Source organism: Ammodytes marinus (assembly GCF_949987685.1).
Source record: "Ammodytes marinus genome assembly, chromosome: 20".
Classification (NCBI taxonomy): Eukaryota; Metazoa; Chordata; class Actinopteri; order Uranoscopiformes; family Ammodytidae; genus Ammodytes; species Ammodytes marinus.
This window is the reverse complement of record NC_137224.1, coordinates 7,575,183-7,602,725: the sequence shown is the minus strand read 5'-3', so window position 1 is coordinate 7,602,725 and position 27,543 is coordinate 7,575,183. Positions and strand designations below refer to the sequence as shown.

The 27,543-nt window shown below is 40.4% G+C and overlaps 1 protein-coding gene across 1 annotated transcript in view; it reads right to left on the bottom strand.

Moving 5' to 3' along the window:
* chst15 (carbohydrate sulfotransferase 15) overlaps positions 1–26,736 on the bottom strand; it is a 32,865-nt gene extending 6,129 nt beyond the window's left edge. The window contains exons 1-4 of the mRNA XM_080048927.1: positions 26,517–26,736; positions 7,413–8,015; positions 4,379–4,718; positions 888–1,031 (exon numbers count right to left, since the gene is read on the bottom strand). Coding sequence (XP_079905053.1) covers positions 888–1,031; positions 4,379–4,718; positions 7,413–7,853 — 925 coding nt within the window. The 5' untranslated portion in view covers positions 7,854–8,015; positions 26,517–26,736. The remainder of the gene's footprint in view (positions 1–887; positions 1,032–4,378; positions 4,719–7,412; positions 8,016–26,516) is intronic.
* Between the last annotated feature and the right edge of the window lie 807 nt (positions 26,737–27,543).

Sequence of the window (27,543 nt, the reverse complement as noted above, 5' to 3'; positions counted from 1 at the left end):
ATGGCTACTCTCGACTACAAATTTTGACACAATTAATTTTTCACAGGCTGCGTTATCCAAACACAGAGGTTCAAATCTATAACTCTAAACTCAAATTATCGATTTTATTTGACTAAAAGTTTATCTGTAAAATCCTGAAACTGATATGACCTAATCAACTAGACAAAAGACCTTCAATTATTTCGATTGAAACACTGAATAGTAATTTCCTCTTCTTCTCCATTAATTTCGCAAGAAAAAGAAAGTAACACATCCTTGTTGTCGCTGACTAGAAGACAAGCAAGACCCTACAGTTTTCAAACGTATATGCAGTCTATAAGGTTGAGATTTAAACTAGTGGGACAGCTTGTTGATTTTCACAAAAAAGGGGGGTAACAGAATCTATAAAGACGCCACAAATGCTGAAACAAAACTTGCTGTCACCAGATACAGCAGTTACTGGGCTCATTATGATTCACGGACAATCCAAAGCTCAAACAAAATGTGTTCTTCATAAGTCCTGTGGCTTTCACCCTTGCACGCTTTACTTTTGGATGCTTTTAACATCAGCAATTTAGAATTATCTGGCCATTGGTTACCATATGGAAAAAAGTCCATAGCTACATCTGATGTCAACATACTCACAGGGAAAAAGTGATTTGGTTAAAAAGCTAAATTTGAGTTGATTGTAATTGTTGTTGGAATTTACCATAGAGTATAGACTTTAGACTTAATTGTCCCCAAGGGGAAATTCTTTTTCACTTCACAGTACAGTTATGGGCCGCACGCCAACAAACAATAAACAGATGGACAACAAACACAACAAAAATAACATGCAGACAGAATATATAAACTGTGGGACTGGGGTGTTTAGAGTATCACCAAGTGAATTGAGTAATTTCACTTACCTATGATGATATTCGGTTGACTTGGGCTTGCACTGGCATTTGCTGTGAGGTTGCCCTGGATTTGGTAGGCAGCCTGATCGAACAAGTCAAGGTAGTCTTCCACTGGGTATCGATCATGAAAGCCCTCACTTAGACGGATGATACCTGGTGGCGTAATAAGACCGGGAGGTTAGATTGCCTTTAAGGGTCATAATGACATCTTTAGTACAAGTTTAACTTTGCTGGCCATCTTAAATGTAATAGAAAGGAAAGGCAGGCTGACACGTTTCTGTATGGGGCTACACATATTGAGATTTTACATGTTTTGACTGAGAATCTGTAGCACTGAGATGGCATCAATTATGTTTGTATTCCTGCCTCCCTCTCCATGTTTTTCTGTGATCACACTAAGGGAAGTTGTTAGCGCACTTGTGTTGCCCTAGCTTCCTAGGATCTTATAAAATCCAAGTTCAGATGCAGTTTGTTTTCACTCTTTCATTTTAAAAGCCCATGTCAACTTAATGCTTTAAACGCAGAAAATGTGTTTTCCATCTGAGTTGCCGAGGTCTGTTGCGTAATTATAATTTACTAGGCAATTGTGGAGATTCGGTGTAGGATTTAGGAGAAGCCATGCAGCATCAGGATAATGAGGTAGCGCGGGCGTCTGTAACTTTCAGTGATGCTTTGATGGTGTCGCAGTATAACACCTCTCTCTGTTTAGCAGGAAAACACGATGAGAAAACTCTAGTAAACTTTCAAAAAATCCAGCCTAGATCATTATTAATCAAGCACTGTTACACTTGTATAAGATGTGATAGGGCTAATGTGTCTTGCAGGGCTTTGCAGGAGTATTTCTGTTTTTCTTTTTACCCCATCCCTTTTGCTTTTTGATATGAATGAGGCGTCACAAGATTTTCGAATAGTCTGTTTTTCTTGATGGGTACTATATACAGCAGACACATTTGATTAAGATTCAAACTGCTCCTCTAAGAAAGTTATGTGGTGCAGATCGCCATCAAATCACCTTTTGCTGCACCTTGAAATGTGGTGCCTTTAGGGCTATGGAATAAATAAATACAAAACAAGACCATTTGAATTCAGAGTTTTCTCAAAGGAGGTGTTAAGAGAAAATGCTGATTACCAGTGTAAGGCTCCATGTGCAACACAAGAAAAAGGGATGGAGAAAGAAAAGGAAAGAAGTGGCAGCACAGATGAAAGGACAAGGAGTGAGGGAGGACAATAACTGAGAGGGACCTATGTCCTTGGGACAGAGCAGCATTTTCTGCTTTGCAACATCACAGGCTGCAGAAAACACAAGCACCACGCGGACAAATTAATGCATACAACTCATCCACATCCTGCAGCTTTGAGGTCCAAATAATTATCAACTCAAACCGAACAAAACACATGAAAATAAGTATTGCATGCTTACTGATCAATTCACCGGTACGGTTTTAAAAGCCTCAAAAGGGATTAAGGGCATCGTCAGCAACTGGAGGCACTTCAAAAGCATCGCCTTGGCTGCAATGGTTCAGCCTACTTTTTATATTTGTCAGTCATTGATAAGCTAAGAAGTAGTTACAAATTGCCAATAAAAAAATGTAGTTCTCATGCTGCACTGATGAGATTAAAGAGAATTATGAGATTATTATATCTACACACTCAATACAGCTTTCAACTCAGTAAATCATTATCTAATCTACTTTCAATTTCATAATCACTGCTGACTTTGAACAGGTTGCTGCCTTACAGTTTATCTGATGCTTTTCGCTTTTTGGAGGTTTTATTCCGCTATTTCACACACGCTGATTCACACTCCTGATGTCTGCCTCTTGAGCTGCTGAAGATTCCTCCAGTAGTCATGAATCTTAATGTTGTATCAGTCATAAAACATATCAGAAAGCATGTACGTATTGAGAATGATGATATTGCCTCCTTTGGGAGCACAAACACAAGACAAATTTAGAATCTTGGACTTTTTCAATGCAATAAAGCCTCTTCAAGTTAAATTAGGGTTGGATTTATTTAATACAGAGGGATTTCCCTGCCAGATTTCGCATTGGCTTTTAATCCCATCTGTGGTGGTGCTGGGGTTGGTCTTTTACACATCATAGATGTACATGGTGAATGAAACACCCGATGGCATTCACACATTCAGATGACAGAGCCGCCATACGACCAGATGTCTGCTTGGAGGCAGCTCTTACCGCTCAGTTTGTTCAGTTTGATATCTTTGTATGAGGAAATTACATATTACCACCTGTTCAAACAACAGTGTAAACCAGGATTGTGGCAGGAGGTTGTGTGTGTCTAAAAAGCCTGAACGGAAACAAGCCAGTGATTATGTGATAATGCATAGCTCTCCACCAGCTTTTATTTAAATATTAGAATAAAATAAAATATGCAATAGCTCCCTTGTAAAATAAAATGATTGCTAAACGTAAGGTTGCTCTTTAACTCGTCTAAATGAGTATAAATACCACACTGTGCAAAGAGAGAGCAGCCAAAAAGCCATACAATAAAGTGAGAACTAGGCTAAAGGAAGCAAACTTTGTAGAGGGAAATGTGTCACGAGGAATGATGTAGATGTGAAACATAGCAGTTTCCTGAACAAGTGAAGGAAACGGTGCACCCACACATGTGGGTTCAAAGGTTCAGGCTTCAGACGCTGATATTATCTCATGAGTTCTCTTCAAGTGGTTTCAGCCTCAGAAACAAATCTATGTCACAGATGATGGTGACTTACATTCAGCCCCGATCAGAAGTAGTCAGAGTTGAGCTGTTAATGAGCACTGTCACCGCATGGGCTCAACCATCAATCTATGGGGAAGTTGCACGTGAGTGTCATGATGGCATACCAGCATGGTGGGCAAAGAATAACCTCAATCCACCATTAGAGTTATACATTTGGGGCTAATAACTCTGATAGATAATAAAAAGTTTAAGAACTAGTTTATTCTTATGCACCACACAAGGTGGGTCTTGAATATTCATTTGTCAGTTAATTGCATTGGGAGATTGGACTGTGTGCAATGCAGTAGAGATACTTAATTCATGTCACATTCAGTGCTTACATCCCACTAGGTTTCACATTAAAAAAGACAATTGGGGTTACAGCTTTTGGTATATTTGATGAGAAATCATTTGTTTCTGTTTCACACAGTGTGAAGCTGTCAGTCAATATCCAAAGGACTTCCTTCCCAATTAACTTCTGATATGTGAGGAAACTGTAGAATTTAGTCACAAATCATAACAATATAACGACACTAAGAACACAGAAAATACATTTAATTATGCTCATGAAACAGACAGCCTTGCCTTGGAGGCTGAGATCCCTTCATAAGACAGCCACTGACTGCTTTTCTGAAGCCCCCTGAGGTATGGCTCTGCCAAAATGATATACTGTAGAGCAGAGTCACATTTCACACTTATAAAGCTCTTGTGCTCTCATTATTTTGTACCAGCCTTGAGGTCTCTACCACAGCAAATTACTTTTTCTTTTTTTTACTCACCGAACCTCTTGCGGGTCCACCAGTGTGGCTCTTTGAAAGTGGTGAACTTGACGTCAGGGTGTAGCCTCAGTCTGTCATATAGGTCCGTTGTGCCACACTTTGGTTGGCCAATGATATAAAAATAAGGAAGGCACCGCATGCGGTAGAGTTTACCATCGCGGTGAAACAAGTGTTCTTGGAATGTGTTCCTCAAGTGCTGAAACACCATCCGGAAGCGTCTTGAATAGCGTGCATACAAGTTTGTCCTGTATGGGTCCGAAGTGATATTCCCAGTGTATTCCTCATACCAGCAGGGGTTTTTGACCCCACTTAGGAATTTGCGGGGGATAACAGAAAACATCTGTAAATGCAAAGAAACGCAATGAGTTGCAGTACTTCCCAGATACATAAAAATATTTCAGACAAAGCCTTGGGTAAACCCTTTAATTATATTTGCTAAGGCTGCACGGTGTAAAATAAATACATTCCAGTCATTTCACTGATATTTGTACATTAATCCAACACAATTTACAATTTAGGTTGGAAAACCTCAACAAGTGTGTACAGCAGGATATGATCTGTAGAGGGGCACACTTGTAGGAAATTGTCTTTAGATGCGAAGACAAATTGGCAAGTGAATGCACCTATAAAATGCACATACAGTGCAGTCAGACAGACTGGGACAGACTAGATGGTTTACATCTACAATATATGAGGTTCCCAGTTTGGGAATTGCAATATTGTGTGCCCAGTACTCCAGTTTTAGGAGATTGAATTTCCTCTTTTTTTAAGATATTTTTTTTGTGCATTTTTATGCTTTATTGATAGTGCAGAGAGACAGAGGAGAATGGGACAGAGAGGGGAGTGACATGCAGAGAACGACCGCGGACGGGAATCGAACCCGGGTCTGCTGCTGGGCCCGGCCCGTGGGGGGACGCCCTACCAACTGAGCTAAGGGCACCCCCCCCCCCCCCCCAGGAGATTGCATTTCTGTTCACCGAAACTTATAAATCATGTGTTTTAGCATTTGGGCAATAGCTGAGGGCTACATTCCAACAGACTTAAGCACATACACATTCTGTGTATTTTGATTGTTGATGCTCTAGCTGGCCAGTACTGCAGCCATCTTCTCTTCTTCCTTGTTTCGGGGGCTTTATTTAGTCTGGTCCTCGGTAGTTGAAACATATGATTAGTTGGAATGAGGTCAAGCGACTGAACATTGAAGAACATTCCACTGTTTTGCATAAAAAATTCTTGGATCAGGCTATCCTTAAAAATTGCAATTAGTAATTTACTGTTCCACCGAGTATGGTTGTGCACACCCTCAACATTTACTTTTACATTATGTCACATTTGTTTTTATATCCAATGTGCCGGACTCGAGCTGGGAAGTGTTTTTACAACTTTCCATCGCATTCTACTAGCATTTCAAAGTGTTTTTTGGTGATTAAAACCCCATGTTGGTATGCCTTGTCCACTGTGAGACACGGCTTCTTTGAGGACAATTAATGCCGGACCCATCAGATGTGGTATTGATTGGCCCGCGGCCCCACTCTCCTATTCATTAGCTGGTTCAATAAGAAATTAGTTAAGTTGCAAATAGCCTTGGCACAAGCCATTATCATTAGGATTAACAAGTAATTGAACCAGGCTTTTGAGGTGAGATGGACACTGCAAGTAAAACACGTGCCAATGTCTTGGAAGACTGTGAGATGACTTTGAGCTGTAAATCCCTTCTGAAAAAAACATTGGTTGGGACATATACAATTATCTGCAGTGACATGAAGTTTTTCAGAGCAGTTGTGTCATCTATCTATCTATCTATCTATCTATCTATCTATCTATCTATCTATCTATCTATCTATCTATCTATCTATCTATCTATCTATCTATCTATCTATCTATCTATCTATCTATCTATCTATCTATCTATCTATCTATCTATCTATCTATAAAGCAAGAAATGTCTGTCTGTCTGTGTGTCTTTGACTCACACATCTCTCTGACTTTTAGTCAGATCTGCTTGAGCTTCTGGATATGACTTGCGCATGGCACAAAGGTGTGCATATTTGATTTTGGACCAAATATGTAGAAGTTATCATACTTATATCATGCTGACGGCGAATATGTGCCCACACTGACGGCTACAGTGAGCAAGGAGCATGAAGTAATCCCCAACTAAATCCCGCCTCCCTCTGATTTGATTGGCTGCTGCGACCAAAACTTGCATTGACGAGCAGGACACACACTGCAGACAGAGTCTGTTGTTACTTCCTCATTCAATGCATCCAACTTTACAAAAGACCACAGACATCAACAACTCAAACCTGTCCGCTATAGTGTTAAAGATTGCACGTTACGCTATTTTCACTGGTATACAGTTAATGTATAGTTAAACACTTCCATGACAGTGATGCTAATTTCACTTAGCGTGTCAATAGCGTTTTCCATTTAAATTAGCACGGTCTCTGATAGCTCTGCTACCGGTGAATGTAAACATGATTGCTTCCACAAAATGTTTTAAATACACTAAAAACTAACACCTAAACGAGCAACAGACTATGTAAGATGCAAAAATGCCTTTCATTTTGGTTGCAAAAATAAATGCTGCTGAGGATTATATGGCGCAAAAAATATTAAAGATAGACCAAAAGTGACATTGACGAGCGATGCGACAGCCATTTCAATGACTGTGTTACACTGCCTATGTGTAGGCTACATCTGTTTCTGCGTCCCACTTTCATAGACGGGTTACATGCATGCATGCATAAGTTAATACCTGCTTCCTACGGGCACTGCACTAGTTTCAGAAATTCAATTAAAAACTGCAACCAGTGTAAGCATAGGCACAAATACAGATTTTAATCAACTTTTCACTTAGCATTTAAATATGCTTCAACACACGTTTGTGATCATCAATTAAAAATTAGATCAATATCATAGTGGCCCTGTTCGTATTATGATTGAAATAGGGAATTAGAATTTGCTACCTTAAGATATCTTTGAATAGACTAAATGTGAAATAACACATACAGTATGCTTTGGCTATACTCACATGTGGCTCACTGTTGACCAATGCCTTGAGCTCTGGGAGCTGTCGACTGCTGCGGAACTCAACCTTGGATTTGATGGACTTCACCACCAGCTTGATATGTGCGTAATCCTTAACTGAGGAGAGGTTGAAGGAAAAGGGTCCTGGGCTGACTAGGCTTCCGAAGTGGTAGGGGGAAGGGGTGAGGAGGAGGCCCTTCTTGTCACCTGTTAGAATGTACGAAGCCATGATGAGGAACGTGACAGCCAGGCCGAACAGGATGCTGTAGAACCGAATCTTGCGGAAGCAGCCCAGGGTGTTCCAGCGCCTCGGTAGCTCCCGTTTCACCTCTAGGATTGCAAACAGGTTCATTGGTGTGTCGTCTACCTGCAAGAGCAACGGCCTCTTCCGGTAGTCGTCCACTGTGGAGCCCAGCAGGCTGTATTTGTAGTCCATCTGCGTCATGCTGTCAACAGCCTGCGAGTCCCAGGTGTCACAGCTCAGACGCAGGGAGATATTATGTAGCAGGAGCCAGCCAAACGGGAAGTTTTGGGATGGGGGAACGGCTGACGAGTGCTATCCATGATGAGTTGTGGAGAACCGCCCACCTCATCCACTGGCATCTGCCTAGTAAGAGCAAAGAAAGAATGTCAACTTAGAGAGATGACCAGTGGTCAGTGTTGACTCACGGTTCCCGTATACTCTTATTTGTCAATGTATCTGGCACGGAAACAGTCTGATCACAGCCTCCGGTCCCTGGACTTCATCTCATTTGCCATCCCGTCAGTCCGTACTGAACTGAGCAAGAAGGCATTTTCCTACGCTGCGCCTGCAACCTGGAACAAGCTCCAGCAGAGGCTGAAGCTGTCCAGTTTTATTTCTTTAGGGGATTTTAGACTGCTAGTAGGAAGGCTGGTGAGACAGTCCGTGGGGGTCTGCACTTATACATAACTTAACTTGTACTTAACTTGTTCTTTGCCCTTTGTACTGCGTTATTTTACCGTTTGTGTTCTGTGTTGTGTCTCCTGTATGTTTAGTTAGTCTGTAACTTTGTGTTGCTGCTGATGCCTACCTGAACAGGTCTCTCTTGTAAATGAGACCCTGGGTCTCAATGAGATTTTACCTGTATAAATAAAGGTTAATAAAAAAATACGCTGTGGCTGAATGTGTCACATTTAGTGATTGTCACATCCTGTTCAAATGCTGACTTGCATTTGTGTTTCTGCTTCATTGGGAACCATGATACCACCAATGTCGGCCACTATACCTGGATATTGGCAACTTCATGATACGATTGGAATCATGATACATGGGACATGATATGATATTTCTCGGCATCTACAGGAGCGAAGGTTGTAGTTCACAACCCGTTTAAAATGAAATAAATAGATAAATCATTATAAATCTATTGATTTTTGGAGCTGGAAATCAATACAAAGCAGTCAAACAGTTATACAATATGTTTGTTCCTGCAGGTGCATCATCCCAATAGAAATGTAAATTGAAAGAAGCAAGCAAGTAAAAAAAAAAAAAGAAGAAAGTGAGTCATCCTGTAAGTGACACCAATTTCTTGGTCAGTTGGATTGTGACTAATTATTTGAGTAGAATCCACGTCACACAGGGTTAAACCAATTTCACTTACTTCCCCTTTCACTTGCTGTTTTAATCCAGACAGCACACAGCAACACCCTATCCATCCGCACTGTGCATCGGAGTCACAATGTGGAGGCAGCGATAAGGACGAGGGATGCATAGAAACTACCAGGCTGCATGTCAGACTCTCCTGGGGAGAGACACCAATATAAGAGATACCCGACCCGGACCTGGGGGGGATTATATTATAAGAAGTCACATGGATCAACAGTCCCCCACAGATAAAAGGAGGGCCAATGTCTAAAGGGCGAGAGAATTGGGGATCTTTAATGATAATGTTCCTGCAGTAGCGACGCCTAGTTTTATCCTTGAGGCTTTCTTTGTGTTTGGAGCTGAAAGCCAACAGAGCCGAGGGTCTAGGACACTTTTCAAAGGATTAGTGGGAATATGGCCGAGGCCTCTGGCAAGGTTTCACACCTTCACACTTAAAACTGCATGAATACAGCTGTGACGTTACAGCACGCATACATCATAAGATAAGGGCCACTATGGAAGTGACTCATCGCTCCTTCTCACGTCTTCCGATATTGTCTGCAAGCAACCGCCCCACCACATCCCATCGCCCACACCCTTTACACAATTCTGTACACGTGGAGCTTGCAGCAGAGATGATAAGAGGACGGCTGGAGAGCGCCCACCTACCTGCTCAGGCAATGTCATTTACCCCCAGCTGGGCCCTCAGCATCACGCCACAGCAACAATCTCTCCTGGAGACAGGTGGCGAAATAATGAGCCCCGTTCGGAAAAGACCAACTTCCAACCCTCACAAAGTTTTCTGACTGCAGCTTCACTGCAATAACCCGGAGCCATGTTTGTATGTGTATAGCCTGAACATTTACTTATCATCTGGAACAGGATTGTTTTTTATCACTTTCAAAAATAATAAACAAAAAAATATGGGGTAATGGTTTTTAAATAATGATAGGTACTCGGGTTAAAGTTTGCCCACATATCGCAGATGGTGTATCAGTGCTTGTCTTTCATAATAGTTCACCCCAACAAGTAGTCCTCACATACCTTTTAAATAGTCTCTAATGGCATAGGGTCACATTTTCTTTTAGTCTTACCATCTAAAGCATCAAAAACTACAGGTCTAGTACTACAGGTCATAGTCCTCTCAATCACAGATAAGGACAGTACACTGCAATCAAAGCACTAAAAGTAGGATGACAATTTTCAGGATTTTACTCGTTACAAGTGCAATGTTTGCTATTGATGAGCATATGCGCTCATCTGCAGTCTTCTGGCCATTAGCACTTAATGACCTTGTCCTCTGTGTCCTTCATCAAGCCTGAGGTTCATGGGTTGCTCGAGGACGTAAGTAGAGGCCAGGGGGTTCTCAAATAGGGAGGGCATGGTAAAAAGAAGGATAGGGAGATGAAGAGAAAGGAGGAGGACAAAGGGACTGTGTCATTGACCAGAGAATGTCACACTCAAGGGAACTCTCATCTAAATCAATCAGTCAGCTAACTGTAGGAGTGGGCCACTAGAAGCCTGACAGATTTGCACTATTCATAAAGCAAATACATTGCTCCTGCCAATCAAACCTGATGAAATGGCTTAACTTCAAAGGAACTATGGTTGGAGGCCATTGAACAAAGAGGATACAAGGTTGCAACGTCTACCTTTTCAGCTGACAAACCTTCAAATTGTATGGAAAAGAGTAGATAGGACCATTTACCCCACTGATGGATGTTTACCACATTTATTTCTTCACCTCCACGATCATTTATTGCCTATGAGAGAATGACAAATTGCTAACTATTCCTGCTTTATTGATTAACTTTGACTTTTTACTATTAATATGATTTGTATAGCCTACATGGACAACTGTTGAGTGTTGACGCTGATATTGATATAGATCGGGTTTAAAATATTGGTCAATATTAATTTTGGATAAGGATCATTTAAACTCGGTTATTAAAGTAACATATCAACCCTCAAGTAGTTATGACTGAATTATTACTGATCTATGAAGTTTTAATAAATCATTAACTAACAACGATAACATTATGCGTACAAATTTAAAAAAACAACCTCTTAAAGCGTATACCTTATTAACTTCTACCAAGAAAAGAAAATATCACTAACATGCGTGGTATGTAAGTTCCCAGCACAAGTGTCATCTCACTCGAAAGATCAAACACATTAACCATACTTATCTCAAATTCATAATTATTGTAATTAACTTCAACGACTAGGGCATCAGCATTAATGGCCTGCATGCTGTGCTGATGGTCTCCACGCCTGTGTGGTGCAAATGGTATTGCCTCGGCCATAATATCTCATTAGAGGGAGACCTCTCCAATACTGTATACCCTGTCATTCAGAGGCGTATCAGTGAAACAGTCAGGCAGATTTGAAGTATGCCATATACTCCGCTCCAAGCTGTCCATCTCGGCCCCGGGAAAACCAACCAATCTCACACATTGCAAGCTAATTGCTGTTCTCTTGTGTACCTTTCCGTCTTTGCTTAACAATTCATTTTTATGTGTGTCGCTCTCAATACAGGATGATTCGAATATTTGTGCGAAAAGCTGCAGTGAAGATAGACAGAATATTTTTTATTTGTACTCTATTTGCTACGATAGATGGAATAACAAGGGTTGACAACAAAATAATAGGACTGGTGCTTAATAAATGTTTCAAATTTCAGCTTGTTTCAAGCTGTGAGTGGGGACATTTTCTTTCTTTGGCATTGATTGTAAAGACAAATATGGCCAACTGGTGACACAAACCTCCTAGAAAAGACTTTACTTGCCGGTTAAGACTATTTCTTTATTTTTCATCTCCCGTCCGTGAACAGTGGACATATTCCATAGTGTTGTAAATGCCCTCAGACAATAGGAATGACACAAATACTACACAGCCCTTTAATCATTCATTCCTCAAACCACAGCGGTGAATGATTATTATACCTGGCTGGACTAGTAATATGTGCTTTGGAGAGCCCACTGTCCTACTTCCCCAGCTCTCTGGTATTTCAAATGGAGGAAATTAATTGCCTGGCCTGCCGATGGGCCCCTGAAATGCCCTTTTTGTTTTGATTCAAAGCAAAGAGCCTTTGTTATCTCTCAAGCTATCGAGAACTCACTGCTGCATATCACAGAAATTGGTTACAAAAATCTTGGTTACACTCACAGACCTCCACAGGCCTGAGTTGTTGTCTTCATCTTCAACTACTTCAGAAGATTAATAAGTATTTATTTTTGGCCTGACAAAAACCCATTACAGTTTCTTGCTTGTTTCTTCTCTGAAAAATGTTGCAGGAATCCCTTAGAGCGACTCTTTAAGACAATTTGCCTCCATGTATTTGTCTGTCCACTGAGGACCAGAAGAGGGAGGTCTAATGATACAGTATGTCAGAATATATTATATTATTCTGTGCTGTTAACGTAACATGACATCTTAAACATTGCTTATCTGCAGAGCAACAGGCAGATTACAGGTTGTGTTGCTGCTATATGTTCTATATTAGGTTTCCCCACGGAGTGAGTCTCTAAGCCTTATCCATATTAGCACAAAGAGTTGATGCAAAATGGTGAAATCCTTAAAGACAAATTAATCACAGAATATCCAATTTATAATCACAAATTAAATCAGAGACATGTTGATGATTTAAGGATCAAATTAAGATTTCAATGGACACAAATCTAGATATATTTACTAGAAACACTAAAGACAGTACGAGGCTTAGAGTATGTTATGTAATACTGACTGACAAACATGGTGTAAACAAGTGGTTATCCCTGAATTATCAGGCAGGTATGTAAGGTAATACATGTGCACATATAAGTATTGGCAGTGTTGCTTCCTTACTATACAGACACAAACATGGACATTTCCGAAAGACTCTATTATCTGCGACGGTAGTAAAAAAACACAAATTACCACAAGTGGAAAGGGCACAGCATAAACACCAATCTGCTGTTAGATTGCCTTCACATCCACAGAGCTTGCGAAAGGAGACAAAGCATAGCAAGCTTGGTACTTTCGCTATGTTCAAGGTGTGCAGGAATAAAAAACTTCAGTACAAAAAAGGACGTGATCGACTGGAAACGTGCAATACATTTATAAGAAGACCTTGAGAATAGAAGAGCACATTCTGTCCAAAGACTTGCAGCATTCAAGACCTACTCTCAATGAGGGATTTTAACCTTCCACTGTCACACTGAATAAACTGTTTTCATTCAGGAACAAGCTTGTCCACAAATCAATATCAAGTAATTTCCACTTTAGGAACAAATAAATGTACCCCAAAGCAAATAAACAGAAATTAAACAGCTAATGACTTCAAATGGTTATCAGAATGTCAGTACTGCCTGCAGAACCAGACGGTTTCCAAATATGGCTTTTTTTCTACATTAACGGCCAATGAGCTGACTGTAAATGCCAACAGTAGCCAAAGGGATGTAAACATGCATTAATGTATGTTCTCGTCTGTGAAACCATCTGCTCACTGCTGTGTCAGCTGGAAAAAAACTTTTTTTTCTTTTTTCCATCAGGCCACTCACAATAATTAAAGTTCAGTATGAGGCCACAGCAAGGGTGCACAACCATGAGACTCCCCCAGACATGTAACCCTGAATCAACCTTGTGATTGGTTGATGGGTGCTGGTGATAAATAACTGCCGATGACACTGCCTCCTCCTGTGTCAAGGCTATTTTAATTTGCAAGAGGTATCTTAAATAAGAGCTGTCTCTGTAAGCTTTCAATACGTGTCATATATAAATATTATTATATATACATATACATGTGTATTTTTCTAAAGAGATAGGTCTACCCTTAATATTATTTCATGATAAATGCTGGCCATACACTTGAGGTTTGATTGTATTAAAATAAATAAAATACAATAACCCAATCTAAATTGTATGTCTTCCAAAATACTGCAATACTTCCTGCAGATTACAGTAAAGTGTCTTTATGTGTAGAGGACTCCTCAAAAAATGCTTTACCTTCTAGGAAGTAGAGAGAATCACAGAAGATGAGTCTCTCTAAAATCACAACAAATAAATGTACTCTGGTGTTTTGATTTTAGAATCTTAACCAGATTTTTGTATACATTTTTTTTGAACGTTCATTATAAAAACGTGATTAAAAATGAAAATTCTGAACCTTAATTGTGGAATATCTATTTATTTAAATACATTAAATCAATTGGAAGAGGCATAATTTGTTGGAGTAAATGAAGCGAGAACCCAAAGTGAGGTACTGAGGCATGAAATTAATCATTACAATAGCTTGGGTATACGAGTGCAACATCTGGAAAACTAGATTGCATTTGGCTTGACATCTACGTACCACGAAGCCCAAGCGAGCATGAGCCCTATGACCTGTCAAATATGTCACTTCCTCTTTCAGCACCCCCAGGGGGCTGGAGCCCAATCTAAGCATGTAAATCACAAGCAAGGGAAGACAAGATCAGTATTAACCCTGGCGCAGAGGGGATTCATTCATCATATTACCCAGGGAGAAATCAGCCGTCACATTCCCCCAGATCATACACACTGCTGACCAAAAGATCAGAATCTAATCTCCAGGAAGTCAGGCCTGACCTGACCATGACCCGACTGGGGAGCCGCCGGGTCAAATTATAAACACAGCCATCGGACCCGTTCACCGCTGTGGATGGTGTCGAGATACGTGGCCTCTGCCCTGGATTCATAACTGCTGCTCAGCCTGGGAGTCCCACTTCAGCAATTTCTACGGTCTTATCTTTTATTCATTATTTTAATTTCACTGGCAGCTTCCCACGGCCATGGCTGCATCTGAGGTGGTTAAGTGCATATGATGGCATAATTAAAAAGTGCAGAAAAACAATGGCTGACATTTATATTATTGATCGCGGTAATAGATATGTTGTGAGGAGAATGGAATGTTTACGAGGAGGCAGAATTGGGACTGACTATGATAATTCAGAGATAAAAGGAGAAGTGAAAGGTTGTCTTATCTGGGACCGGAGCCTACTTTAGAGCAAATTATGAGCAAACGATGGCAGTTTTTTTTTAAGAGCTGCATTTTTTATAACACAATAAATTCTCAAGGATTTCCTGTGCAAAGTGAAGAGGAGCTTCGAGTTTGAGGGGCATATGCAAAATAGTGCTGTGTTTGCACAGCAGCTTCCAATGAATCATTTATCAAGATGAACTTAAATGCGTGTGTCTTTAAGGTATTATCTAACTTAAGAAAATGTGTTTCCCAATGAATTCAAACTATTCTGGAGACATCCTTGTGTGTACTACCATGTTTGCTGGAAAAGTTTTCTTCTTTTTTGTTTGCTTGTCTGTAAAGATCTTCTGTGATCTTCCAGTCACTGTGATCTTCCAGTCACTTCCTGTGTCAGTGGACAGATGTTTTCTTTTCTCTTGATGTAGCCCACACTATTTGTTTGTGAAATACAAATCTTTCGTCCAATTCTGACTGACTGGGAAATAATTTGTAAGTAAGTTTTGTTTGTGGGCAAAGTGAACAAGAAGTCATGACATCTCAATTCGATTCATGGTTGATCAGTGCTGCGTGGGACGACTGGAAGTTGTTTTGGATTTGTGAATTAAGTTCTATATGTGGTTTCTCATCTCAAGGTCCATCTCTCGTGTTTCTAATTGAAAATAATGTGCAGCCTGTAACATTTATATCGAGCACCATTATTTACTTTGTATCAGGAAATGGCAGATTAAAAAACAAGCCGGTAAGTGTCAATTTTGGGATTACATCAATACATTTCTTAAAGAAACAAAACACAATCATACTGGGGACAACAACGAGAACTATTGCAGAGGCTAGAATTTGGCCCATTTCCTAATCTGATCTCTTCCTTCAGACGACCAACTTTCCGTGTATCCAACACTCTAAGAATGCCTGCTCCCGCTCACCACCTCTCTCTCTTTATGAGACCTGACAAGCTGGCCCTCTATATGTGGTCCAAAGTTCAATCTACTGTTAATTTTCCCTTTTTTTCACAAGAAACCAAAAGACCTGGATAAGTAGTTGGCAATTAATCCAACGGGAATGTTTACAGTTTCCAGTGAAATACCTCTGAACCCACAGTGCAGTGTAAATGGCTCCGATTAAAGTTGGCTCAAAGAAACTTCAGGGGAAAACAGTAACACTTGTATTGGAGGAATGTTGTGGAAGGACTTTCAAATCTTCAAGACAAGAATTTAAATTGAACAGTAGTGCATTGTGGGGTATATTTCCATCCACATGTTGTTGGATGGACGGTCGGTGTTGGATGGACAGTCGGTGATGCCCATCGAAACCCTTGAGACTTGCAGGACACATCTGTAAACACTTCCATTTGCTGGAATCCTACTGAAACTTGGTAAACCACTACTTCCTTTTCCAGGAACATCTGCGCAACATACAAATAAAGTATGTATTTTGGTCAAATAAAACAAAAATAACAAAAGTAAAGAAATTCGAGACATAGTTATGAGTGCCTAGAAGACTCAAAATAGTTATTCTCATTGGCTTTCTGTAGGTTTTTGCAAAGATGTTCCACTCAGACCAAGATGAAATCCAGCCAATTAAGAAACTAAAGTAATCAAAAGTGGAGATAGGAGATTTTCAGCGGACAGTGCAGCTACTATTCTCACTGGTGACTTATTTTTCAGTGGCTCCAGCCTGGGGAATTCAATTAATTCATAACTTATTTTTTTTAAATCTATCACCCTTAAGCCTAATTAGCAAACCCTTTACAGCTTGTTAGCATTCAACGTTGTGATTACATAAAAATTTCCGAATTACATGTCACTACTTCACATAATGCTTTAGGTTAACAAAGTGGCTGTGGGATGAATTTGTAATGTGTAGCAGTGTTATGAGTCAGAATGATATGGACACTTGGGATGTTTAAGCGTTGCATGTAAATCATTGTTGTCAGAAGGCAAGTACATTTTGAAATTTCCAATAGTTGCCCATCATACAGAAGATAATGATAATAATGATTGTCCCCTGGACTCATACAAGGATAAGTCACTGAAGACTGGATGGCCAACTAAGGAAACCAAGAGGAGCTCATTTGTTGAATCAAATTAGGCTTGAGAGAAACTTTCTTTCCAGTTGAGCCGTCTTGTTTACTTATCAGACTTTGACTAAAGCTGGAGGAAATCTTGAGTATCTCCCAAGAAGCAAAAACAACATCTACTTAAAATCCTACAGATGGGAGGATTCCAGGAATAACTCACCGCCATCAAACAGTCAGATTTTTCACTGCAAATACAACTTGGATACCATTGACGCCCACCAAGGCACGCCACACAGTAAATTGAAAAAAGGTATTACAGACTATTCCTTTCCATCTGTTACGATGTGTGATGATGAGAAGAAGCACCTCAGGCTGTGATGTTTCCAGCGCCGCTTCCTGTTTCTTGTTTAATTCCCCACTTTCTTAATGTTCCACGGGAGACGTGAGGTAATCCTGTGCGGTAGCGCTTCACACCTAGTTAACAGTCAGTTTCATCGCGAACCGCGCTGAGCCCCCTACCAGAGAGGGATATGTGCACGGATAGAGCGTTAACCTATGACTGCCAAGGAAACGTGTGAATTAACAAAACTTTGGCTATTACTGAGTCGGCATGGTTTACGGCTCCTTTCGGGAGCAGGCCTGATGCAAACAGTTTTAGGGAGGCTACCCGAGGACATCCCAGCAGATCCATAATATTAACTCGGCCCCTGGATTTTCAATTTATAAGATGCTGCACTTAATCTTCTCCCTGGTACATTATGCATGTGACTTCCAAAATAATGAAGGCATGGACAAATTCTCCAGGCTTATTAGACATGGCAGGCAGGTTAATTTCGCCAAATTAAGGGTGAGCATAAAGAGGTCTCATTTTAATACTGAGGATTAATTGCATGCTATATGCGTTTTAAAGGCTTGCCAATGTGTTCTAGCCCTCTCACAGAAGGATCACTTACACTCTAATTTGAGTGTGAGGTTTAACATAAATCACAACAAAACATCTGTCCTGTTCTGTATGCTCCGTGAGTAGATTGCAGCACAAAACAGTTTAATCACAACTCTACCTGCTTGGTCACGTCCCGATGGAGGATGGGGGAAGAGACGTTCTACCTTCAATAACACATCCATCTTGCAAAGTGTAAAAACTTCTCTGGTTTGCCACAAGCTTCAAACTGACAGCGGCTGCCTGCACAGCTCCAAATGAACTTGGCAGGGATAATCCCACAAAATGATAGCTGCAGTGATGAAAATAGCATTTGTACAAATTCCTTGTGACCCGGGCCAGGTCGGAGTGTATCTCTAAGTGCCAGAGAAAAAGCCTGCAAAATGCAAACAGAGCCGCAGGTGCGTCTGACGCTTCTGCTGGACATTTCGAGGCTGTCTGGTAAACGGAACTCGATGTTGATCTTTGAACCCAGACAGGCGTGCAGCGAGGTGGCAAGTGCATGCAAGTTCTTTGTTTACCAGTCTGAGTTAGTTAAGACGCCGCATTTTGAATTGGTTTAAATGAGCCTTGGGGCTGCCACTGCTTGCAGTCACCATAACTGGCTATTATGGCGTTATGTCAGTTACATTACTTAGGAATGGATAGAGATAACAAAAGTTGAAAAACAACAACAGAAAAGCCCACAGTTGCTCATTTAAAAGGAGTTGTCTGAGGTAAGTGGAAAATGAACACATCTCTCCTCAGTGCTGTACATTGTTTATGTCCCCAAAGGTCTGTGCTGAGGCCCATTAGAGTGACATCTGGAAGACAGATACTGAAACACACACACACACACACAGACTCAAAACCACTAATACTGGGTCTTTCTGCTAACCTAAGGGATTCCATGGCAAAACATTAACGCTTCCATGACCCAGTGACAGCTTAAATATAGATTTCATAAGTTATGAGTGTAAAAACAGAATCATGAATATTTGTTGTTTTGTTGTTTTGTTACTCTGGAATGTTTTTTTTTAGATTAAAGAAATCAATTATACAGAAATGTGGATGCACAAACTCTTAGAAAATTAATTTAACTTAATCTCATTATTTTTATTTCTTTAACCAAAACTGAATTTAAGAGGACTCCTATTTTGCTTTTTGCTTACCATTTCTCTTTGTTTCTCGTTAACTCAAAAGTGTTTTTCAAAGAAACCTAAGGAGTATAATAGGTCTGAATATTCCAAAACATTCTTACAAAACTGTTTCATATGAGCATCTTTGACCAGCCACCAATTACTTGGTTGAGGTTAGTGAAGATCAAGGTCAGAAACTAACTTTGACTGATGTTAGTGGACACAAAAGACATTTGTGGGCCAAAATTGAGACAACTGGGCACCCCCACTCTCCTACTCTAAATATTGATAGTGAAAAAAGTATTAACGAATGATGTTCCACTTATTATTTTTTGTCTTAGTTATATTACTAATACTGATGCCTACCACATTTGATGTTATATATATCAATATAAAATAAATATTTAAAAAAAGTTTTCTGGACACCCTGAGGGGGTCTTCTTTTAGTTTAAACCAATCAGCTCCTTTAATAACAAAATTCAGCAAAAGCCAAAAACAATGAGCGCATTAACCATAAATTTTTCTTCAACGATTTTAATCCTAATAATGAAGAGATAAGACCAGTGACATATTTAGTAAATGTGGATATTTCACATGATTGTAAACACACTATTTTCCCTGCATAAGTAATATCATCCCAAGCCACATAGTCCCGCCATAAATCAAAATAATCGCTCCAAAAGGGGGCTGCTCTCATTCGCCCGACTTACATCACAACTGGGTACAGATGGTGAGGGAAATAAAGAGCCAGTTTAGTTCCCATGCGTCATTAATACAAGCAATGACCCCCAACTTGGCAGCGGCACACAGCAACTCCGGGATGCCAGATTTACCTTCTTGCTCAGCACCCCCAAAGTCCCAGCTCGATGTCCAAATCACGCACAGTGGCTCCTGCTGCTGCCAAAATGTGTCCTACAGATATGCAAATTACAAGTCCCACACATGTGGACAATCTCAGCTCTTTGAAAACATGTTGATTTTCATTTGTCTGCCGCTATTTCATCCTCTTTCCTCTTCAGTATGGAGGTGTTTTTTTTATCTATAGACTTAAGTGATTATTGTTTTACTTGACAGAAGATATACCTGCTTTTAATCCTTTTTTAATTGTTACTTCACTTAAATCCAATGTGCCCAGAAAAATATGTTTTACAATTGTTTTTATAAATGAAAAACTGAAAAGTGTAGCGTGCATAAGTATTCAGCCCCCCTGAGTCAATACGTTGTAGAACCACCTATCGCTGCAATTACAGCTCCAAATCTATTGAGGTATGTCCCTACCAGTTATGCACATCTACAGACTGACATTATTGCCCATTCTTCTTTGCAAAATAGCTTAAGCTTCAGATTCGGCGTCAGGTTGAATGGAAAGCGTCTGTGAACAGCAATTTTCAAGTCTTTCCAGATATTCTCAATTGTATTTAGGTCTGAACATTGACTGGGCCATTCTAAACACATGACTCCGCCACATTTTTCAGTTTTTTATTTATAAAAAAAATTGTAAAACATATTTAATTTTCATTCCACTTCACAATTGTGCGTCACTTTGTGTTGGTCTATCACATAAAATCCCAATATAATAAATTAACCTGTGTGGTTGTAATTTAACAAAATGTGGAAAAGTTCAGGGGGTATAAATACTTTTGCAAGGCACTGTATATGACTTATAAATGTCTTGTGTACTGCACTGTTCAAATTACCCTGAAAGGATTTTGAGCTTACAAACTCTGACAAAGCTTAACCAGAGAAAATGAAACATATACTAGATGCCGTGATGCTTCCCTTCTTGGTATACTAGAGCCAATAACATTGATGAAAAAAACTTCCAAACAAGTCACTCAAGAGATAAAAGAGAATAGATGTCTGTCAGTGTATTAGCTTAATCACTGGAAGACAATCAATCACAATGACAAATAGGCCTGGGACCCGCCCACGTCAGACGGACAGCATCTTCTGGAGCGGTTTGCTCCTCCACAGCCACATAAATCCTGTCCGGTGATCCACCACTCTCATCAGGAATACATAACATAACTTCAATGGAGGATCCATCCATCACTGGGCTCCACTGCAAGCACCATTATTTCCCAACTCCTGCACTGGAGCCTGCTGTCACTTCAATGCAAAGCACTCAAAAACAGCAGTCTGTCTATAAAACATTTATGCAACAAAGGGGTTACTGGTGACAGCCAGGCGTGAAGCTATGGATGTCATCTTTTCAGGGTGGACATGTTTTGATAGAGCCGCTGAATAGCCTAGGACTGAACTTTTAAATAGACACAATGAACACAACAGCATTTGACAGTCCGGTTGCTTATGTTGATGCAAAAAAATATATATATATATATCTACATACTGATGAGGATGCATGTATCCATAGCAGTTTCATGATGTGCAGGGTTCCGTTTGTAAACCATCGATACCACACCTCAAATAACAGGGCAGCAACATTTTATTATTAGTCTGTCAATTGTTGTCTTTGCGTTTGATATACTGTATAGTTTAGTCTGTAGAATGCCAGAAAAAAACTGATGAAATATGTTAATCACACTTTCCAAAGTGACCTTCATAATGCTTGTTTTGCCCAAGCAACTGCTTAAAACCCCACAATATTGATATGTGCCATTTTTGGTTGATTACTTTTTTACTCAAAGATTTTAATTTCAGTTCACTATTTCACTTATTGTTTCAGCACTGACCAACAATCTGTGAGCACTGAGGGACACCAAGACCAGTTGATCCATAGAGTTACATTTTCAAAGCAAGGCAACATTACAGAATGGCTGAATACAAGCCTATTAAGTATAATTTCTGTGAATGCATGTTGAATGTTTTAGAACCGAAATGTGGTGGGTTAAGAAGAAAAATAGGCTAATTCATTTTTATAGTTTGTCCAAAAAATATATAAGCCTGCGATACATGAGAGGAGATCATATTTGAAAGGCAGGGAGCTGACCCTGTTATGTGTTCATGTTGCCTACATACACAAACATGCGGACAGCCTGTATGCCCCGTGCCCCCAGCTTAGCCCCCAAGGAGCTGGACACAGCCGCCTTTGATGCGCCACACTTGACACTGAACTTCCTGCAGCAGTGACTGAAATAAAAGGCCCCTGAAAGAGAGGTCAAATGCTTCATTTGAGAAACACAGTGTGTTGCTTCAGGCTGGAGAAGGAGATTTATCTCAAAGGATGAAGGGTGGGGGGCTCAGTTATCAGAGCAGGGCCAGAATGTGTGAGTCAGTGGGAAAGCAATGGGATATTATATAAAGGGTCCGGTTAGAGGTATTTGGGATGAGACAGGGAGGCTCTGGCAGTGAGTCTGGTGCAGAATGTCCCAGACATGCTTGTTTTCTCATAAAGTGGAGCAAGAGGAAGTTGGCAACAAGTCAGAACATGCAGAACAACTGTTTATCATTGCTACAGATTTCTGGTTATTTGTGATTGATCAAAACGCAGCCAGTGCATTTACCAAATACAAATCTATTTCCAACTATTAAACACCTCCCCCTGAGACAAACACATGGCAAGGCATTCTCTCCTTTCTGACAGTTTGAATAAACACGATCACCCCTGTATTAAATCTGGATGACACTTAACTCGGGATGGGACAACTCGCGTGAAAGTCTTGTTTGGACCCAATTGTATTAACAAATAAAAGCTGCTCAGCTGCACAAAATTCACCGGGCATGCATTTGCAAACTACACAAAGACAAATTTTGTAACAACATGGGAACAAATGTGAAAGGCGAAGAAAAAGAACAGCTTTGATGCAACCCTGGTGTGATCATTTGACTCACACTAATCCAGTCTCTGTATCTACGTTTGTCCACACAATGAAGAACTGTCAGCGACTGATGACCTTAAACCCACATATCTGAAAAGGACAATAGCCCTGTGCATGCTTGCTGCCATATTCCCCTAAATTTTCATGATGGAGTGGCCTTAAAAGGGCCACTGCAATTGAATTCCCAGAGGTTCCACTCGGCAAGCTTCAATCTAGTTCCCTTCCCATGAGAACTCTCCTACAAAGATTTCAAAAACAAAGGCGTCCCCTCTTTGTCTGTACTGCAATAATTAAATCTGCTGAAAGTAAGCAGTAACACTGGACTCTCTTAAGAGAACCAACAAGCAAAAATTCATCCTGCTGTGATCAAATTTACATTGTAATCAAAGTCTGGTTGTAAAACTCTTACCATGTCGATCTTCCATAGTTAATAGAAGAGTTATCAAAAGAACATTGTTCATTCATAGTTGTGTCTCATTCTGCATGCTGTTTGCACAAAGCCCTGCCTCGCATGCACATTAGATGAAAAGTGGCAGTGTGATTCTTTGTTCATTTACTTCAAGTCCTTTTAAAATGAATACTTTATCAATCCGAGCTCACGCTGCATCTAAATCAAAACAATGTGCCAGAAATATCACAGATAGACTTATCTTGGACACAGTATTTCATCAAAGTGCTTCAGTCACTCCTCAGAAAAAAAACCGTTGTGGGAGAGATGAAATGAGCTCAAACAAAACCGAGTGGCTGCTAGAGGCCACACGCGCTACACCCTGTTGTGGCATTTAAATCATTCTAATCATCCGGCCCACTCGCTGTATAATAATATATTGCAGCGTAGAAGAGCATCCCCCCTAACACATTTACAACGCCTCGTCTCCCTCTTCCCACACAGACAATCTGCAATCATGCGGCTACACACTCGCAACATGACACATAGCCTACACATACATGTCTAGCCAAGCCATGCAAGCCTTATGAGTGCATCCTCAAGAACTTTGTACTCTACATCCCCCTTTTTTTAAATTGTTTATTCTTGTTTTAGTCTATAAAATGTCTACAAAAAAGTCCCTCAGAAATTCCTACAGCAGTGCTCACAGTCCAAAACCAAAATAAATATTAAGTTTACAATTATTCAATCAGACATAAGCAGTATTCCCTCAAATTTGAGAAGCTGAACCCGCATAATATTTGGCATTTTTGCTGGATAGATGAACGAGACACACTGAAGATTTATTTTCTGTCATTCGACTAATCGATTCACTGCTTGATGGATTCCCACCCCTAATGCATTTTCACCCCATTCGTCTCCCATTTCTTTCTGTTTGAAAACCCTTAAAGCTCCCATATTGTGCAAATGCACTTTTCCGATGTTTTTGAACATAATTATGGGTCTACGGTGTGCCTACAGACTGCCAAAGTATAACAAAAGAAAGCTCTCTCCTTTTCTCACTCTCCCCTTTTCTGAAACCCTCCACCTCTCCACCCAATATACTCCAGTCAGAATTCTCCCCGTTTCTGACGTCAAAAACTGGAAAGCCAGAAGCTTCCACTGTGCAGTCCACCCCCCTACTTCTTATTGGTCCACGGCCCCGAGATCCTCTCGAAAAATATTCCTTCACCCCCATGTTGTTTGCTTGTTGCTAAGCGACAAGATGCCTGTAGTACGGCAAAACATGATGAATGTTGCATAAGCCACTAATTTATCTTAACCACAGCAGCCTCGTTTTTAATAACACAACGGATAGGAAGCTACTTGTGCTTTTTTTTCAAACAGTGAAACTGAAATAAATGTTTTTATTGGTATTTTTGCCTGACTGGTGTATAGCTATTAGCTTTGGGACAAGCATTCAGCTTTTGCTCATAAAAACATATTTCTATTCCCCACACCAGTTTGGAAATGCCTCGTTTTAACAGGACAAAGGATTGGAAGGTATACTGAAGAAGTCTGACTTTGAAGATAATTGTTTCACTGATTTTAGTGATATTGTTAGCAGCTAGCTCCCGAGCTAGCTTCGCAGTAGCCACCATCTTTTTCTGTAGGCTAAACCTAACTGTGCTAACAGGCTATACGTCATCATTGTTTACAAACAGACAGAGGGCGAGGCGTATCTGGCTTCGCTTCCGGACAGGGGGCGGGGAGCTCAAAGATTGTATATTTACGAGGGGAGCTGCAGCTCTTTTAAAAAAAATAGGCCATTGTGAGATTAGCTGAACATCAGCATAGTACAATAAATTATCTGAAAGTTTTTTTCAGCAAACAATTGAAGAAAAACGTATTAGGGACCACTAAGACCATATAATATGGTGTATAATAGAACCAAAAAGTGTACAATATGGGAGCTTTAAGGCTAATGTGCTGGCAATACGCTATACGCACCTATAGCCTTCCACCAAAGCATAGCACAGTGATTTTCAAACCCATGTGTTAGTCTGCTGCATCAACTTAGTCAACTCCTAAGAAAGTAATGAGGGGAAGTGGTGGGGGGTTAAAGTGATGTGATGAACCCTGAGGGCTTGTCTTAACCATTAACCAAAACTTCCTCACATGAATCCATGCTGCAACAGCAACACTGAAATTTTTTTATGTCTGGAGATGTGCAAGTTTAAATGCAGCGAAGAAAAGCCTGATCTCTATAGATAAGTTAATGAGTCAATTAGGGAGGCTGTGATGGAAACTGCTGGGTGCCTAATTAGCAGGTATAGCCTATATGTTGATGGCTCCTCAGTTCCTGAACGCACCAGTCTGAGGTGCGTCTGTGTGCAACCGGGCAGAACATCACCACTAAAATAAAAAAAGGGTGAAAAAGCGAACCATTTCTCTGTGTTATATACGCACGGTGATCCATCTGGCAAATACCTCTTGGCAATGATCTGTGATCTATTTAGTGTTTCAGGTATTGGACAAAGAGAAGAGAGTGGAGAGCTCTGAGGCTTGCCCTGCTCCCATTGGTCAGCGGGGCATCCTTTTGTTTTGGCTCTCACAGTTTGAAGCGCCCCACACTATAACAATCGCATCTCATGAATGGGAAGCCAGACATCCCCGCACAATCAAATTGTAAAAGAAAAATTAAACAAAATATCTAATTTCTGGAGAAATAAAGGCATCCCCTTTAAAGAACTGGCAGCTTCGGCATGATTCAATGTTTCAACCCGATCGCAATGATTGATTATAATTTCCTTTGAGAGTCGTTCCACTACACGACTATAGTCCACGCGCTATTTTACTCCGCTACAAGCAGCAGCTTCTTTCTACCTCTCTCACTCTCTTTCAAAAAAACCACCCGAGGAAGACTGAGTCAACTCTTGAGTTAGATTAGAGAATACATAGTGACCCATTCATTCTCAACGGGCAGCCACGGGCGCCTCTCCGCTGAAAGGAGCCCGTTATGTTGGCGACGTCTCCGGTTTTGATACAGGGCATCACAGCACACACACAGTCAAATAACCCCCCAAAGAAACTTTTCCATTTCTTTGCAACCGCTCGCTTTACAAGGAGACACAGTCGTGCAGCCTGAAAAACCCAAGGGCACGAACTTCAACCACACTGACACGATAGTGAGAGAGAGATATAAAAAAGGGCTGGATGGAAATGAAACTAATGCAATGACATAAATAAATAAAAATAATCGGGAATAATACTAGTTAAGTGTCTGTAATTATAAACCTACCATGAGTTTCTCCCTGGAGCCTGCGCTGCTCACGCGACCACCCGGATCAAACAACTTCTCATTGCCGGCCAGTCTGTTTCCATTCCCGGTCACCGGTCACGGGATTAATGGCATTTGTAAATCCGTGTAATTATTTTTTTCTTCTTCCCCCTTTCGCTGGCGGTTAGGCTACATGTGAACAAGTTGTGCGCTCCCTGCTCTCTGTGACAGCTTCTCTTTCTCTTCTGCTTCTCTCTCTCTCTCAAGCTTCCGATATGAACGGTGGGAGTCAGACCAGTCTCTCTCTCTCTCTCTCTCTCTCTCTCTCTCCCTCTCTCTCTCTCTCTCTCTCTCTCTCTCTCTCTCTCTCTCTCTCTCTCTCTCTCGATTGGTGGGGTGGAAAGGGTGATGGGGTGAAGGAGAGCAAATAAAGGAGGGAGTAGGAGTCCTTTTTTAATAAGGAACACACACACACACACACCAAATTATGTACAGGCATGCACATGGCTTTATTTGCCCAGGTTTTCTGATCACTCTCATAATTCTGTATATGCCCCAATATAATGAAAGTGCATGAAATTGAATTTGTAGTACACACAGGAGGCCTATAGAAAGATTACATTAAAGAGATGCAGGGGACGTCCCAGTGGCCTATAGTAGTTGAGGCGTATGCAATAGAGGCACACAGCGTACCCAGTTGGATTCCTGCCAGGGAGCTTTTGTTGCATGTATTATTCTGCTACCTAATTAAAATATACAAATAAATAAATATATCAACATCCAGAAATGGTGTCCCACCAGTATCATGACTATTCTATTCGAATAAAATACTTCATGCTAATGTGTTGTTTTGCTACATACACACTATTCATCCAGCAAAGCGATATCCTCACAAGTAAAAAGAGATAACACAGAAAGGGTATAGGATATATACATGATAAATCTGTTTAACAGATCTCTAATATGACAAATTATGTGTAACCACATGAATGATTAATTCATTCTAATTGAGAAAATGTTATGTTATTTATGGTAATTTTTTTTATAG